Source organism: Melopsittacus undulatus, chromosome 7, assembly GCF_012275295.1.
Source record: "Melopsittacus undulatus isolate bMelUnd1 chromosome 7, bMelUnd1.mat.Z, whole genome shotgun sequence".
Classification (NCBI taxonomy): Eukaryota; Metazoa; Chordata; class Aves; order Psittaciformes; family Psittaculidae; genus Melopsittacus; species Melopsittacus undulatus.
Window position 1 is genome coordinate 29,459,021 of NC_047533.1, and position 16,780 is coordinate 29,475,800.

The following is a 16,780-nucleotide window of genomic DNA, read 5'->3' on the forward strand; positions in this document are numbered from 1 at the left end:
GAAATTGAGGTACTGAGTTTTGCTTGTGAAGTTACTTAGTTCTGAGTGTCTGATGACATTCTGTGTTTTCAGTGATGTTAGACTTTACTGAAACTGGTACAGCTGCAGGTCTGGTCAGATTCCACAGCTCTCTTGCCTTTTGTAAACACTGAAATAAAAAGATTTGTTACTAGGACATTTCCCTGCTGTGCTGCAAAGTAAAACCTGGTGGTGTTATGGATCTTGACTGGAAAGTCACATTGACAAGTCTAATTTCATCATGTGACTTAATCAGTCTACAAAACAGAAACAGCTGGAATAGAAGTTCTAACGAAAGGTTAAATGAGATAATTTGTATTTTGTAAACTACTGTTGTTCTAAGATTATAACCAAATTAATATCTTGACAATGTTTGTGTTTCTAAAACCAATAACCTTTAATGTAGTAATGTAGTAATACATGTAATTACATGTAATACATGTAATGTTGTAATACATAGGAGCCTCCGCCATGTCCTGTATAGCAGAAGACTCAGTACCAGTTCCAGTGAATGAGAAAGTTAAAAGAGAAACTTAATGGTCTTGGGATTCAGTAGGAAGCTAAGCCAAATTTCAGCCTTTGTTGGAACTCAGTAAAGACATTTTAGGGAAGGTATAATAAAACATTGTGTCAATGGGAAAATCCTTACCATGTTCTGTGTCAAGTACAAGTTGGCTTTTGTGTTTATATAAAATATTCAAATTAGCATTCATTTCAAACAGCTACTTCTGTAGTTGGTATGAACTGAAATTCCTGTACATTCTCTTTTGCTTTTCTTTTTAAGAACTAAAAAGATTGAACGAAGAGCTTCAGGTCGAAGGATAAAAACACTTGGAAACACCGAACCACGTAGTAACAAAACATGAAATATAAACTAAAGCAAAAAGTTTATCAGTTGACAAAGCAAAATAAATGATTATTAGTCTTTGGAATTTGTACTTAGAGGATTTCTAGGCAGTTGAGCAAATAAATAGAGTATGTTTTGAGGCGGAGAAGAAAGGTGGCTGCAGACATAAAACACCCAATTTGTTTTGTGTAAAGGTCAGATAAGAAAGAAAGAATGGGCTTTTGATTCACGGGAATCATTATTTGAAATTACTGCAACTAACCCATCCTATTTCTGACAACAGAACTTGAAATGGCATTCTGAGAACAAGTTCTGATTAAATAACTTCTGGCACATGTAATATCATTTCAAGCCTGTGTTTCAGTACTGCCAGCTTCTGTGGTTTAGTCTGTTGTAGTTTTCTACTCTTCAAGATGTCACTGAAAATGTGCATACTAAGAATTTGCTATACTGCTACTGAATTGTATATAGATATATTCAGCTAGTAAAGGTGAGATAATGCATCATTAAAAAAAATTGTGAGTCATGTAAGAAAAAAAGGACTGTGAGAGCACTGAACATAAATGTTTTGCACAGAAACATTCATAGATACTATAGCCAGAATAGACTGTGACAGTTTTAACAATTTGGCCCAACCTCTTACATAGCAGAATATATAAAACCAGTGAAATGGACCAAGTCTTCCATGCTGTTCTTGTAAGCACTCGCACACACTTAATTTGAAGTTTAGTAGTTTTTTTCAGTCACTGGGATTATCTCCCATTTTATAAATTAAAAAGATTGCGGTTGTGGTACAGGTGTTTGGAGGAGCTCACATGATTTGTTGCTATGCATAATATTCTAAATCTTTTCTGATGATAACTTATTTAAACAGTAAAAATAGAATCACAGAATCATAGAGTAGTTAGGGTTGGAAAGGACCCCAAGATCATCTAGTTCCAACCCCCCTGCCATGGGCAGGGACACCTCACACTAAATTGTGTCACCCAAGGCTCTGTCCAACCTGGCCTTGAACACTGCCAGGGATGGAGCATTCACAACTTCCCCGGGCAACACATTCCAGTACCTCACCACCCTAACAGTAAAGAATTTCTTCCTTAGATCCAACTTAAACTTTTCCTGTTTAAGTTTTAACCTGTTACGCCTTGTCCTGTCACTACAGTCCCTAATGAATAGTCCCTCTCCAGCATTCTTGTAAGCTCCCTTCAGATACTGGAAGGCTGCTATGAGGTCTCCACGCAGCCTTCTCTTCTCCAGGCTGAACAGCCACAACTTTCTCAGCCTGTCTTCATATGGGAGGTGCTCCAGTCCCCTGATCATCCTCATGGCCCTCCTCTGGACTTGTTCCAACAGTTCCATGTCTTGTTCCATGTTCATGTTGAAGACACCAGAACTGCACACAGTACTCCAAGTGAGGTTTCACAAGAGCAGAGTGGAGGGGCAGGATCACCTCCTTTGACCTGCTGGTCACGCTCCTATTGGTGCAGCCCATGATATGGTTGGCTTTCTGGGCTGCAAGCGCACACTGAAGCAGGCTCATGTTCATAAAATGACAGAAACTTTTTTTATTATGATTCCAAAATGTATATTATTTCAAACTCAAGGAAAGCAAAAGAAGGACTTGTATGTTTAAGTCTGTGCTTCTGACATTTTCAAACACAGACAGAGGAGTCACTTTTATAACTTCATTTTGGTATGTATTGCTTGGTTGGTTCTTGGATGAATGGAAATCTTAAGGAAGACCTAAGCTTCTGTATAAAGGGATTCAGTGTCTGCATCCACTCTGTGAGTAATGTTAAAAGTCAAAGAAGGTGACACTTTTCAAAGGAATCACTAAACTAAAATACTTCACTAAGAAATGGAGTGGGAGCAGGGAAATCATGGTTTTGTTGATGAAAAATTTCAACCAACTCATCACTTCTAGAGGGTACATAAACCACAAATTATTTGTGTGTGATTTAGGGACTTTGTTTTCAGGGTCCAGGTTGTATTTCACATAACATACTAATAATAGTTTGCCTTCTAACTCACCTTAGCTGCAACTGGAAAGTCTGTTCTTAATGTACTATTTTCAATCATTCTGCACTTCTGCTGAATACAGTCTCTGTTTTGCACCGCATAAGCTTTTACTACATTGGTGAACTTATTTAGATATGTGCATATTATTGCATAGGGACATGCAGTTATATAATGCTCCTCAGGCAAGATGATACGTCCCATTTTTTTTCTTGACTTTCATGAAGTAAAATCATATCCTTTGAGTAAAGCCCATTTTATAAGTATGATGGCTGTGATTTTATGATTGTAAACTTACAATGTCCTGAATGATACATGTGTATCGAATGTAAAGTCTATTCTACAACAGTTCGCTTTTTGTTGTACATAATCTTTCTTCGTTATGTTTTCAGGATGGAACATGAGGCTACCCAACTAGAAAAGCAGCACGTGCATAGCGTGTATGAAAATACAGCAGCCTACTTCAATGATCTGCAGAGCAAAGCATGGCCTCGTGTTCGAAACTTCCTGCTGGAGCAGAAGCCTGGCAGTCTCATCGCTGATATAGGTAAGCTGTTCTTTGAGGTGGTGTGAAAGAGTCTTTATAAGCTTTATCAGTTTACCATATGTATCCTTCAGAGCAACTGTTTTTAAAACTCATTGAAATTCGGTTTAAAGGTTTTTTTTTTAATTGTTTATAAACCCATAATAAATGTCATATACCACTTGTTCTGTTTCCTTGACAGTGTATCAGATAGCCAGTAAATAAATTTTCTGCTTTATTTTTGTTGAGCTAAGCTTTAATCTATCAGTTTCCCCATGGACTTAGTGGTCTTGTCATTCCCCTGGAGCCCTTTTTAAAGAACAGTGTTAATAGCTCAATTATTTCATATTTTGGTTTCTTTAGCTCTCTTGGTTTAAGTACTGCTGGCCTGCAATTTATTGCTTTTCATTTGTTCTGTAACTCTTCCTCTCAAGGCTTTATCTTAAGAGAAATCTTCTGATGTGATTGCTATTGAAAAAAACCTGTGATCTGAGAATCTCCCTATGACCCTGAATACAGACAACAAAACCTCACTTTCTTGCTATGGTGTTGTCTTCCCTACATGTTCAATTTATACCTTGATTTTCTGTTACATCTACATAAAATTTAGGGGTGTCCAGCTCCTGTTCTGTTTGCTTTGTGTTATGACTTCAGTTCTATACAGCCCATCATTGCAAAACAGATGCTCCTTTGCACCACTGGATTTTCTTCTCTGTTTAGACTAAGAAAATGCTTTAATACAGCAAAGTGTAATAGATGTACACAATAAGTTATTCATGTGCCTTATTCTATAAGAGCAAAACATTATTTGAAGATGTTGTAGGCCATAATCAAAAGATACATATAGCTGTGCTGCTGTTGAACAGTACTCCCAAAATACTTGATTACTGTTATTTTGAATGTTTATCTTCTTTTATATGTCTGCACCATTTTCAGTAAAAATATCCTATGGTATACACTCATTCAACAGTCAGCTTAACATGATTATTTCTCAGCTAAAGTTTTTTATCACCACAACAGAAGTCATCTGAAGCTTAGCTGAAGTTCTTTGAGGCTTAATCAGGAAGTATCACAGTGGTTGCTGAAAGCTTAAGATCACCCTGTTACATTTTCAGCTGAAATAATTTAAATGCATGGATAGATGCTTACAGCTGACAATTAGAATATTCTCATCAAGACACACAAGGTGCCTCTTTTTATGAGGTTTAATAAGATATACAGGAACTAACTATTGTGTCTATTTTTGGTATGTATTTTCGGGAGGAGGGCTGCTTAGTGGCACTAAATTTTTTAAAATGAGATCTTCAATTGATAATTTCATTATCTGTTTAATGCCACCTTTTATTAAAATATCATTTTATCTAATTGCCTTATTATTGTACATCAAAATAAATGACAATAGCATGGCCGTTGTTAACAGCTTCATGAAGGAATCCATCCTCCTGATGACTCATTTAAAAGGGAATGTAGATTTTTAGAGTACTGGGAGTATTGTCACAATTTAGCTTCATTCCAGAGAGAACCCTCTATTTCCAAAACCTCACTGTGATTAAAAAGCACTCCAACAAAAGCCATGTTTTAAGCAATTGAGTCTTCTAAATTAATGTACATTTGCCTAAATATGTTTCTTCTGCAAACACAGTAACCAATAAGATGTTATACTAATTTAAAAACTTATGGTTCTAATGGTTTCTAATTACATATATCCCTTGAATTTCATTAACAATAAAAATCTATTCAATTTTTCTCAAGTGTTACTACAAAGAGTAGTGCTTGCTTTATACTTCAGAAATATGCTCTTTTTTCACCACTGAAGTGTTGTGCTGTTCTCCAGCAGTTCCTATGCTGTCTCTGTAGATAATGGCGCACATTAACATCGGCGAGAGCAGCAGCGCTGCAAGAAGCAGTGATGTTTCTAAAGATAACTCCAGGCCTTTAAACTGAATTACCAGTACTGAGATGGTTCTCTTTGCCAAACTGCTACCCCGTTGCTTGGCTGTCAACCTTCAGAAATTATTCTTCACTGCTGACCCATAACTGCAGTGAATGTTTCCTAATCTAATTTTGAAACCCGCCTGTTATGCGTGTGGTGTTAAAGAACACTCTGAAAGATTTCAATTTAGTACAGCACAGTCCTTGAGAAGACATACTTTTGGGTGGAAGACATTCTGGAACAGTTAATTACATTTACATGCATTATACTACATTGGCACCAAGACAGAAAGAGGACATGCCTGCAACACGGCAGGAATGTTTATGATTCACAGTTATTTTCAAGTCTGTATCTGAAGTTAAATTTCTCCTGTCTGACTTGTTCTAGTGAAAGCTGTGGTTTAGGACTTCTTGAGGAGAAATGAGATGCACTGGAGATGTGCTGTGTGGGGTTTAGCAAAGGCTGCAGAACGACTTGGAGGAGAGATCTATTGCAGGTGACTAAATGGACAAAACCTGCTTACTTCAGAAAATTCCTTGAATAGAAAGTAGTTGGAAGCTGGAAGGGTATTGATGAAAAGGGTCATAATGCTTATTACCCTGCTCTTACTCCTTCCTGGGTGCCCATTTATGCTCATTGTTGGAAACAGGATACCAGGTGATACAAAGGCTCAGTATGATTCCATGATTCTATGAAGCAAGCATGGTTGTTTTTTGCTCTAAGATATGCAATAATGGCTGCAAAGGACCACTCCTTCCTCCTCCCACCTACACTTGCCCTTATTCCTCAAAGAAATATATGTAACCTGGTAATACACAGGGCTGTATAATGAGTATTTTTATTCGTGATGTTGGTACTGTTATGTTCCTTATTGTGCGAACATACAGTTTCAAACAGTCCAAATGAGCCCTGCAGCAATTAGGCTAGTAGGAGCAAGGCCTCATTTTGTTTTCCAGGAAACCTTAGAATTAGGAAGACCCTCACATTATTTTCACTGCTGTGGGAGGGATAGCAAATATTTGGAACATATGACTTCTGATCTGTCATTCTTTCTTTAGGCTGTGGAACTGGAAAGTATCTCAGTGTCAACAATCAGGTGTATAATATTGGCTGTGATTACTGTGGACCATTGGTAGAAATTGCAAGGAAGAAAGATGAAGAAGTTCTGGTGTGTGACAACCTTAACCTTCCCTTCAGGGACCAGTGCTTCAATGCAGTCATTTCCATTGGTGGTAAGAAAACACACATGCATGTTGGCCCACAGCAGATGAGAACTTTTTTTTGGATCCTTTTCTTTCCATGTGTCTTCGTTTAAATTTGTTTGGAAACATTTCCCTTTGAAACACAGCAGATATTACTGAAATAAATGTGGTAAACGTAAGAACCGGAAGAATTAGTTCCATTGCACAGAGGTGCTGTTGACCAGGGAAGTATGTGCATCATTTATTTGATTATATGTGGTCTTGTTCACCTTCTTGAGAAAAGATTTCCTTCCAGCATGCATTTTAAACAAGTAAAAACTTATATAAACATGGCCAAAGTTCAAACAGATTAGTTGGTCAAGATAAACTCTTGGTTCCTCCTTAGGATCTGTTTTGACCAGCAAATGCATTGAAATGAAAACTTGCTTTCTCTATAGCAGAACTTGAAGCTCAAGTTAACTATAATGCTATGAATTAAAATTTCTCTTAGAGTAGCATTGAAATAAGACTTAGAGCCCTATAAGTGCCTGTTGTCTAAAATGAGTGACGCATCTCAGCATCTTAACTCCTCTGACCTCTCTTTTTGTAAATACTACTCATAATTTGAGAAGTATAAACTGGAAAAGGGTTTATGAGGAATAGTTAAGAGTACCCAGTTGCAGTCTACATTTTTAGCTCCACACTTGCTTGAACTTCTTTCAGGCTGTTTCACTGTATCAGCAAGAATATAAAGCAGGATAGTTATTGGTAGCAATAAACAAACTACTTGCAATATGATAGAGATGTATTTTCAACTGTATTTTCACATATGCAAGGAGAAAGCAAAGGTGACTAATGTGCAAGCAGTATCTACATTACTTTGCTTTCATGTTAGCTGGTTAACCGGTAAGCCCTATCAACATTTCAGGTCTTCAAGCATAATTTCAGTGCTATCTGATCATCTGACTTTGAAGTACAGTATATCTATCTAGTGTTTATACCAGCTATAGGCCTGACAAAATTAGAAATTCACATGGTATATCTGTTCATTAACAATAGTGGATTTTAATTCTTCTTGAATAGAGACATGGTATGCTTGTGTCCATATAATTCTAAATGAGTGGTTTTCATCCCATTCCAGAGAATAGCAAGTATTAATGTACATGGTCAAATACTCTTTTTGGCTTTACTGGTATAGTCCTGTATAAAGTGTTTGAATTTCTGCAGGACCATCAGATTATATACTTTTATCCATGAAAAATATTTAACCCATTAAATTAATTGCTTACAGCTTGTACAGATACTATTAGTTGATTGGCACTTATTTTCTGGTGAGCTAAGCTTACATGCTTATGGTGTCTCTGTCAGTTTAGATACTATTTTCCAGGAGCTTCTATGATGGTATATGGACTAGCTCCAGCATGAGAGAAAATATCAGTTCTTTTTCTCCCTATCTTGTTCAAGAAAATGCTAACAAGAGTCATGAGTACCTGGAGAGGAACACTGACCATATAGACTGGGGAACTTTTCTCAGAGTTTGCAATCTTGTGTTCTCAGCTGCTTGTGAGGGCCTAGTTAATATCAGCTGCCAAGAATGCTTTTCTTGGCTTGTAGTGAAAACTATATTTTTTTCCCCTTGGTAATTTTATCATTGTTTTGAATAAAGACAGGGCTAGTTGGACACACTTTCATAACTGCAGTGTTGAAATAACACTACTTCTACAAGTAGAATTGGCTACTATCAACCAGCACATAGAAATATAATCTAATTTTTCTGATGGTATGGAGTTGTCTTTAGCTAAGAACATATATTATTATTGTATCTTTTTATATGGGTAGACTGAATGTTTTGCATGTGGAAGTGGCTGGCTCCAAGTCCACTTGAAACAAATTATGAATCAGTCCTTTTTATGCTATTGATTGAATCAAATCTAGTACTAATCACATATAGAATGATATGAGCAATGTGACCTATCTGAGTACAAGTTAATATTTCTGAGAGAAAATAGGTGTCTTAGCTATTCTCTGGATGTTAAAATAGGCTCCTTTAGGTAAATAGTAAGATAGAAACTGTAGAAATATTGAAATGTAGCTTCATTTCACATTGCAGTGGGATTGGAAAATATGGAAATTATCCTGGAAAGAAAATTAAAAAATAATGATCAATAGTTTTATTCTGAATTTGATAATTATTTATAGTAACATAATATAACAAAAAATCATCATTCTCAGACTGAGATACTTCTCTTGTTTTTTCCCTCCAAAGCAATGTATAAAGGCAGTAACTTTTATATAAAATTAAAGCAGTGGAAAATATTTCTGTTTCATTTTTCTCACTAGCTCTTTAGAAAGTGCACTGACACAAACATACAGAGTATCTTTTTGATGATACTGCATTTTGCTGTGTTTGTTACGTGGTGAAAAGATTTTCTGTTTTCAGTATGATAAGTCTGAAATGTGCCCCAAAAACTAAAGTCAAACTTAATATTACCTAACTCACCTAAAGGCCAGGCATTTAAGTGAAAGCAAGCCATGCTATGAACTTTTATGGGCAATGCAGAGAAACGAAAACCTCCATCTTATATGCCTGACATTTCTTGAATACCTATTTTGATATTAGATGAATTTCCTTCTTCAGGATTTCCCTGGTTTTATCCATTGTACATAAACGTAAAAAAGAGCCTTCTGAGATAAACTTGCACTGTGGTACCAATGAATTCACACTGTTGATTTTTGGAATATGGCAACTAAATGACTGAACACACAGAACATGTTGAAGACAAAAATGCTATCTCCTTACTAATATTCAGTACATAATGCCTTTCCTTTTTCACAGTGATCCATCATTTCTCAACTAAACAAAGAAGAATCAAAGCAATAAAGGAAATGGCAAGGGTATTGATACCCGGAGGCCAGATGATGATCTATGTTTGGGCTATGGAACAAAAGAATCGTCGCTTTGAGAAACAAGACGTACTTGTTCCATGGAACAAGGCCTTGTGCTCACGGCATTTTTCAGAATCAAATCAATCTGGAGATAAGGGTGAGTTTGTGCATGCAGTAAAGAGCCAAGATATACATCCTGCACAGCTAGTCATCTCTGATTGCAGCTACCAAACCAATCTCCAGCCAGAAATTGACTCAAAACATTCCCACAATATGGACCATTGCTTGTCCAGAGCCTGCTGCATGAAAATTTCTGAAGAAGAAAACAGATTTTACAGTGCTCTAGGAAGATCTTTCCGCTCATGGTTTTTCTCTACATCCCTTGATGAATCAGCCCTGAGAAAGCAAGCTGACAAAATGAAGCCTCCAAAGAATGAAGGAGATTGGGCAAACAGTACTGTACCCATTCAGCATTCGCGACATTGCAGTTTGGATTTAGGTCACCGTGGGACACTGTTAAAAGAACAAAGTTTAGATGATGATGATGTGTTTGTGGAAAGCCTGTCTCTCAAAAAAACACAGTGGTCATCAGCCACAGATGCACTGAGGGACTTAAGTTTAAATGGAGGACACCAAAGTGTTGCTCAGAGCAAGAGTGAAGAAGCTTCATGTATAAATGGCCCAGTGGAAGACAGGGACTACAGCTGTGGTTGTAATAAAGATGGTGCTGGTAAGTCTAATGCAAGCAAGTCTTCTTTTAAAAGAACTTCAACAACTGACTCCACTGACTCTGCTTTGGATTCAGCAGTGTCTGTTGGGGACCAAACTGATGCCACATTGGATACAAAAGCCTTCATGCGTTACTATCATGTTTTTCGGGAAGGGGAGTTGTGCTCTCTGGTAGAAGAGAGTGTGCCTGAGCTGCAGATACTTTCTTCCTGTTATGACCATGGAAACTGGTGCATTATTGCAGAGAAAAGAGGAACATAGCTGTAAAGACAACAAAGCAGAATCCAGTGACTGAGGCTTTTAAGCTTCTCCTTGTGTTTCTGTGATCGTGCAGTGTGACATGAATTTTGGATCTCATGTAGTTGCCATGTGCCATTCATTTCTAAGTGATCTACCTGTTTAACTATCTAATGCAAGGTGTGTATATACGAATGTAAGTGGTAAACAATATTTATGTTTTGTTAAACTTTTATGAGGCTAAAACTGGAGAGTTTTATATTTCTTTTTGCAAATAATTGTGGTTTTAAATATACTTTTCTACTGAGAAATAAAACCTTTTTATAAGACAAGGAGCAGGGCATCTTTTATGAGAAGTATCCTCTCAGTAGAAGGTTTAGGCTTTGTTCCTCAGACACTGAAAACGTGTCACATTACTCCCTGTTCTTGAAGTTCTGTAAATAGAGACACAGGTACATCTGAAAACATACTTGACTGTATACTGCTAGAGTGCATGCTGCAGAACTGGGAGCAAGCATGGTCCCAGTGCTACTTAGTTTGTAGTAGAGTTGTTAATGGGAAAAAAAACCAGCTCTGCACGTTCTGTCATCTGAGATTTGTACACGGGAGGAAATGACAGAACAGATTTTGAACAGTATTTTGGACCTTTGTTTTAAAAAGAATTTAATTTCTCAGGTGCAAGTTAGGTTTTATGTGATAGCTCTCACAAATACTTTATCTTAATTTCATTTGCTGTAGTTTTTTCATTGGTTATGTGTATATATAGAAGTCAAGAGGGATTTGTGAGAGTATCAGTATTATGTAAATGTTACAAAAGATCAGATATTTCAGAGATATATATATCTTCTTGATAAGCTTGGGAGGCTACGATAAAATTAATAAAAAGCCAGCGCATATCTGGTTTGCTGTCATATTTGCTTTCCTCATTCACTGACATAAGAATGTATATTACATAGTATGTTAAATAATGTAGATAGGAAGAGGGTGCAAGTCCAGTTTGTATACCAAATAGAAATGCCTGTCTTCTGCAGTTTAAATTAATCTTTTGAGACCTAGATGATAATAGATTGCTTAAAAAACTTTCTCATCCCCTGTTGAGAAAACCATAAATCTTGCTGAAAATGGTGCCTCATCATCATCCAGTTGTACAGGATTATAGCATTTGCCCTCACAAAGTTCTTTAGACTCACATAATCTCACCCCATTCAGTGGAGGATTGGGATGTGAAGTTACATGTGCTGTTGATAAAGTGCACGTGGCTTCTGAAGATTTAATTTATACCAACAGAAGCAGGGCTAGAACAGGCTAACTGCCTTGTTAGCATGGAGTTGCTTCATTTTGAGGCTTTATTTACAGTCAGTGGGTGTACTGTAGGGCACATCTTCAGTTAATGTAATTTCATGAACTTTAATGGAGCTGCATAGATTCACCTCAGAGATCAACCCTTTTGCTCCAGCACTTTTAGAGACCCACATAATGCCTGTTCTATTACTGAGCAAATAACTGAAAATAAAGCAACAGGAGTGGAATTCCAAACTTTTCCAGTCTATGCTGTGTAAATATATGGATTTGGGGTTGTTCAGTAGAAAGCTCTGATGATGTTGACTGTTTTTAGATGTAGTTGCCCAGGAGTAATTGCCACAAGGTAATGTGTTATAGATTTATTTACTGGAGTGATGCCTGTAGAACAATCGTTTTTGGCTTCCTCATAGTTTGGGATCCTGGTACTTCATCCTTCCTGGGTCTGTACCACTTGCACTTTCCACTGCCTTTTGCAAATAGAAGCGTGGTCGAAGAACCATGCATCTGAGACTTATGAAATATTCAGCTCTAAATATAAAATTCAGTGCAGCCTGGAGCTGTGGTTCACAGATGCTGTGTCTAAGCCATACTTCAGAAAACTGGCAACATACTCTGCCTAGCTGGGTCCAGCTGCTCGTGGCTGAGAGGGCTGCTTCTGCTGCATCCTAAAGCTCTGGTTTTAGAAGCATAGTGCAAAAATACCGATGCTGGCATATTGGAGCTCCATACCTCATCTGCAACATGCTTGCGTTGGATAGGTGATGCCTGCCTCAGTTGCTGGGAATTCTTGGAGAAGCTTGAGGATTTTAGAAGAAAACTCAGTTGCTTAGATATGCAAGAAAGTTTAAGAAACTTAGATATGCCATTGGAACTGGCGTATTGGCTAATTGGCCATACATCGTATTGGCTAATTGGCTATACAGCTGCTGGAATTTGGGCTGTATTTAGAAAGGGTGTAGATTGATTACCATCCTATATCCGATGCTGAAAGTTCACCCCTAAACTCCAGTATGCAGACACTGTATTGCACATCTCTTAAAATATTTATAAAATATTATTTATCTAAACTGACAGCTGGGTTCTGTTAAGTGGGAGAAGGAACCATTCTATGAATATAGTTTTGTTACCTGTACTTTTGCAGTCTCTCTGTGAAGTATTCAGTGTGTAGTCAAGGATGCTAACGAAACCTGGGAGAAACTAAGAATGCTCTTTAAAACAGAGGCTGAGTCTATGTTTCAGGCTTCAGTGAAAACTTCCTGCTCTGTCATCTGTATGAGTAAGAGGTGTCACCTCAAAGCTACTTTGGTACTTTAAATTTTTTTGCTTGTAGGCTTTCAATGCATTTTTTGGTTTGAGATTCTTGGATTCTTGACCAGGGATGCTTTTCATGATTATTTATTTCTGTATTGGATTTTCTCTTGTTTTGAGGTGATGCTATTAGGTCATGTTACATAGAAGTTTGGATTGTATTGTTACAAATTCCTTGGAGAAGGAGTGGGGAGTTTTGGTAAACTGTTGCGTTTGGGTTTTTTTTTCCCCAAAATATCATTTTCCTCTTTGCATGTATAACCACTGTGTAACTTAATTTTTATAGACTGGGGACAAGTCAACTGAGGTGTCGTGGTTTAAACCAAGTCCCCCAACTCCCTGAGAGTTAGGAAGGAAAATCCAAAGAATGTAGCCCCCACGGATTGAGATAAGAACGGTTTAATTGCTAAGGCATAACACGGAATCACTACTGCCATTACCACTACAAATAATAATAATACAGCAAACAACAAGTGAAGAGAATACAACACCCCACCAGCTACCGACCCATAACTCACTCCACCCTGCCCGGCTGAGCACCGCATGCTCCTTCCTCCATTTTCCTCCAGAGCTCCCCGTCTCTAGCTCTCTCTTTCCCAGTATGCATCCTGGGCATCACGTGCTATGGTATGGAATACCTCATTGCCTAGCCTGGGTCAGGTGTCCTGTCTCTCCTTCCTCCCAGACTCCCCTCCTCCACCTGGCTGGAAAAAACCTTGAACAAAAACACCCTCAAAACATGCTCAAACCATGACATTATCCACCCCTTATTCCATACCATTCACGTCATGCCCAGATCCTACTTTTTGAATACACCATCACTCTTAAGTCCACCCCTCGATCATGAGACATCTCTATGTTGCATCTCTGGACTGATAGCCTGAAGTATCTGGGCCCACCAGGCTCAAAATGTCAGAACTCTCAGGTGCTGCTGCTGCACTTGTCACTGGGGCTGATGTAGCTGCCGTGCTTGCCAGTTCTCCCACCACCAGCTTCTCCTGAGTCCGGATCTTCCTTCTCTGCCTTGCTGGGAAGTGCTGCGTGGTCTCCTGCATCCTGCTGGGGGTCGGCGGGTGACTTCCAGGAGACACTCTCGGCCGTTGGAGGGTCGGGAACGGCCGCGGGACTCAGCAGGATGCAGGAGACCACGCAGCACTTCCCAGCAAGGCAGAGAAGGAACTGAGTCCTGCCGCCATTCCGAACCCCGCAGCATCCAAGAATATTCCCCGGAAGTCACCCGCCAAGCCCCAGCAGGATGCAGGACACCACGCAGCATTTCCCTGCCCGGCTAGCTCAGTCGGTAGAGCATGAGACTCTTAATCTCAGGGTCGTGGGTTCGAGCCGCACGTTGGGCCCGAGGGTTTGAGATAAGAACAGATCTGAGCGGATTTATGGTCTCTTGTCACAATGCTGATTTATTGGCTCTTAGAGGTTTTTCTCTGGATCTCGCTGTTTCGGGATTTTGCCGGGTACTTTGTGTACGGATTGGATGTGTTTGTGTTTGTCGATCATGGGGCTTGGGCTACATTCTTTGGATTCTCCTTCCTAACTCTCCGGGAGTTGGGGGACTTGGTTTAAAACCACAACATTTTTTGGCGCCCAACACCCTCAAAACATGCTCAAACCATGACATGAGGTCACAAATGTGAGGTCTGCACAGCAAGCCTTTACTCCCGTATGCAGTCTCCCATCTATTTATGGAGGCTGCGCAGGTCTGTAACAGCTTTATCATCTCATAAGAAGCCAGCTTACCTCACTGAGAGCATGGTGAATGTCTCTCTTGATTGGTTTCAATTTGATGAGGCCCATTTTAAGCAAAATGTAATTTCCAGAAGAATCCATGTGATCCCAGTCTTTCATAGCTTATAGACATAGTTGATGTGCACAGAGAAGTGTGCATGCCATTGAAAAGTTTATCATAAATGAATGAATATATAAGGAAATAAAACCCATTGTCCTTGCACGCTCAAACTCTCAGCAATGTCCAGACTGCAAGATCTGACTGTTGTAACGTAAAAGGCAAATGTGTTCTTGTATTTCTTGTCTGGCAAGTGGGCAGTACTCTCACCTCAGTTATGCGGGTAACAAACCTGCTTCTGACTGCAGTGGGCTGGGATTGCTCCAAAGCTGCTCATCTAGGTTTAAGTGACACATAGGAAATCTTGATTACACAAGAAAAAGGTGCCCTGGTTTTTTACAATTTAGTTTACTAGTATCATTGTCAGTCTGAACTGGCAAAACAAAAGGTGTTGCCGTATTACTATCACAGACTGTAATCTAAACGGACAATTACAATAAAAAGAATACAACTGAACTGGCTTATTCTTAAAGGACTAATTCAGTTGCAGTCTTTGATAAATGAGGTTTTGTTTGCCTTTTTTTTTTTATGCATGAAAATGTTTGTATTAGAAGGGCAGAAGTATCATTTTTTACTTTCTTCCAAGCTTATGGTGTCGGAATTTTAAAAGCACAGCTGAGTAATGGAAGCTATAAATACTCCAGCAGATTTTTTTCTTTTCTGGTATGTAACTGTATACAGGTTACTTATGTGCAGAGTTTAAAATGTTGAGAGAAAAGCTGTATATGGTCTACCAGAATACTGTTACTGAACCACCTGGGCAGATTCTGATTAGAAATAATGGCTCTGATCCTGTGTCCTCTCTGCTGTGTCGTGTCTCCATCGGACTGAATTCATATCACTGTTGTGCTGTATTAGTATCGACACTGTTGAATCTACTGATCTACCCACTTTCTTTCTCAGCACTTTAACAGTATTTGCATCTACTTCAGTATTCCAGGAAAATCAGATATGTCAGTGTTAAATATATACAATTGTATATTTCTTTAGTGAGTTCAGTGTTTCTTATTTTTACAGTATATTAATTCTGGCAGCTACCTGTGATTTCATCTTCCAATCTGCTGGTCAAAACCATACTTAGGTACTTCTCTGTAATCAATTCTTTGTCCATACATAGAACCTGTTCTTTAGTATCCAACAGAAAATAAGTCCTACTTGGACTAAAATACTATTTCCTACAGAACTTCTGTGCTTTCAGATTAGTTAATAAATACATTAGCCACTGGAAACTCTGTGTCTTGGAAATTTCTTAATGAATGTTAAACCTGAGAAGACTGTTAGTAAGTTACACCATGTGCAGAGCAGGTAAGCATAGTGATTTACTATGAAAGCAGGGAATATGTTTTTACTTTAGATAACTGCAGTCAACCCAGCCATAAACACAATTATTTGAACTAGGTAAATAAAGGCGATGAAATGTAGTTTTTAACCATGTCAGTACTTTATGTCCTGTGGATGACAGAAAAGCAGGATGGTCAGCCAAACTAATAACTACAGAGCCACATTTCCTGCTCCTTCTGATATATTTGCAGTTATCCGTGATTAAACTTTGTAGTGTAAGAAAACATTGAAGCACTTTTTGGGGATTACTGTAACAGTTAGAAAAGAAAAAAGAATGTAATTAGAATTATGCAATTGTCTGGTGAGGTTATATCTATACTGTGTTAAAAGTATTTTTACAGTTGCAGTGATTATTGTGTTTGTACAATTACAGTGATCACTTGTACTGATATGTTTATTGTAGTAATAAGGACCTAGTAGTAATTAAGCTCTATCAAGATGAATATTAATATATGTGCAGTAGTACAGTATATGCAACCTAACAGTATTTAGATTAGGGGAAAGCAGTATGAGCACAGGCTGGATAATAGAGTGGTCAAAAATGTCATCTTAGGGGGATATGGAATCGTCTTTATGAAAAGGAAATGAATTAAATCTGATA

At 38.2% G+C, this 16,780-nt stretch overlaps 1 protein-coding gene and 1 non-coding gene across 4 annotated transcripts in view; both read left to right on the forward strand.

Moving 5' to 3' along the window:
• The window catches only part of TRMT9B (tRNA methyltransferase 9B (putative)), a 105,372-nt gene extending 94,670 nt beyond the window's left edge, over positions 1 to 10,702 (forward strand). For all 3 annotated transcript variants that reach the window (XM_034065013.1, XM_034065012.1, XM_034065011.1), the window contains 3 exons: positions 3,274 to 3,428; positions 6,396 to 6,569; positions 9,355 to 10,702. In XM_034065013.1, the coding sequence (XP_033920904.1) occupies positions 3,275 to 3,428; positions 6,396 to 6,569; positions 9,355 to 10,394 (1,368 nt within the window). In that variant the 5' untranslated portion in view covers position 3,274 and the 3' untranslated portion in view covers positions 10,395 to 10,702. The remainder of the gene's footprint in view (positions 1 to 3,273; positions 3,429 to 6,395; positions 6,570 to 9,354) is intronic.
• Positions 10,703 to 14,262: 3,560 nt separating this feature from the next.
• Positions 14,263 to 14,335, forward strand: TRNAK-CUU (transfer RNA lysine (anticodon CUU)). Its single transcript has one exon. It is a non-coding gene; the product is annotated as a tRNA-Lys (tRNA).
• The last annotated feature ends 2,445 nt before the right edge of the window (positions 14,336 to 16,780 follow it).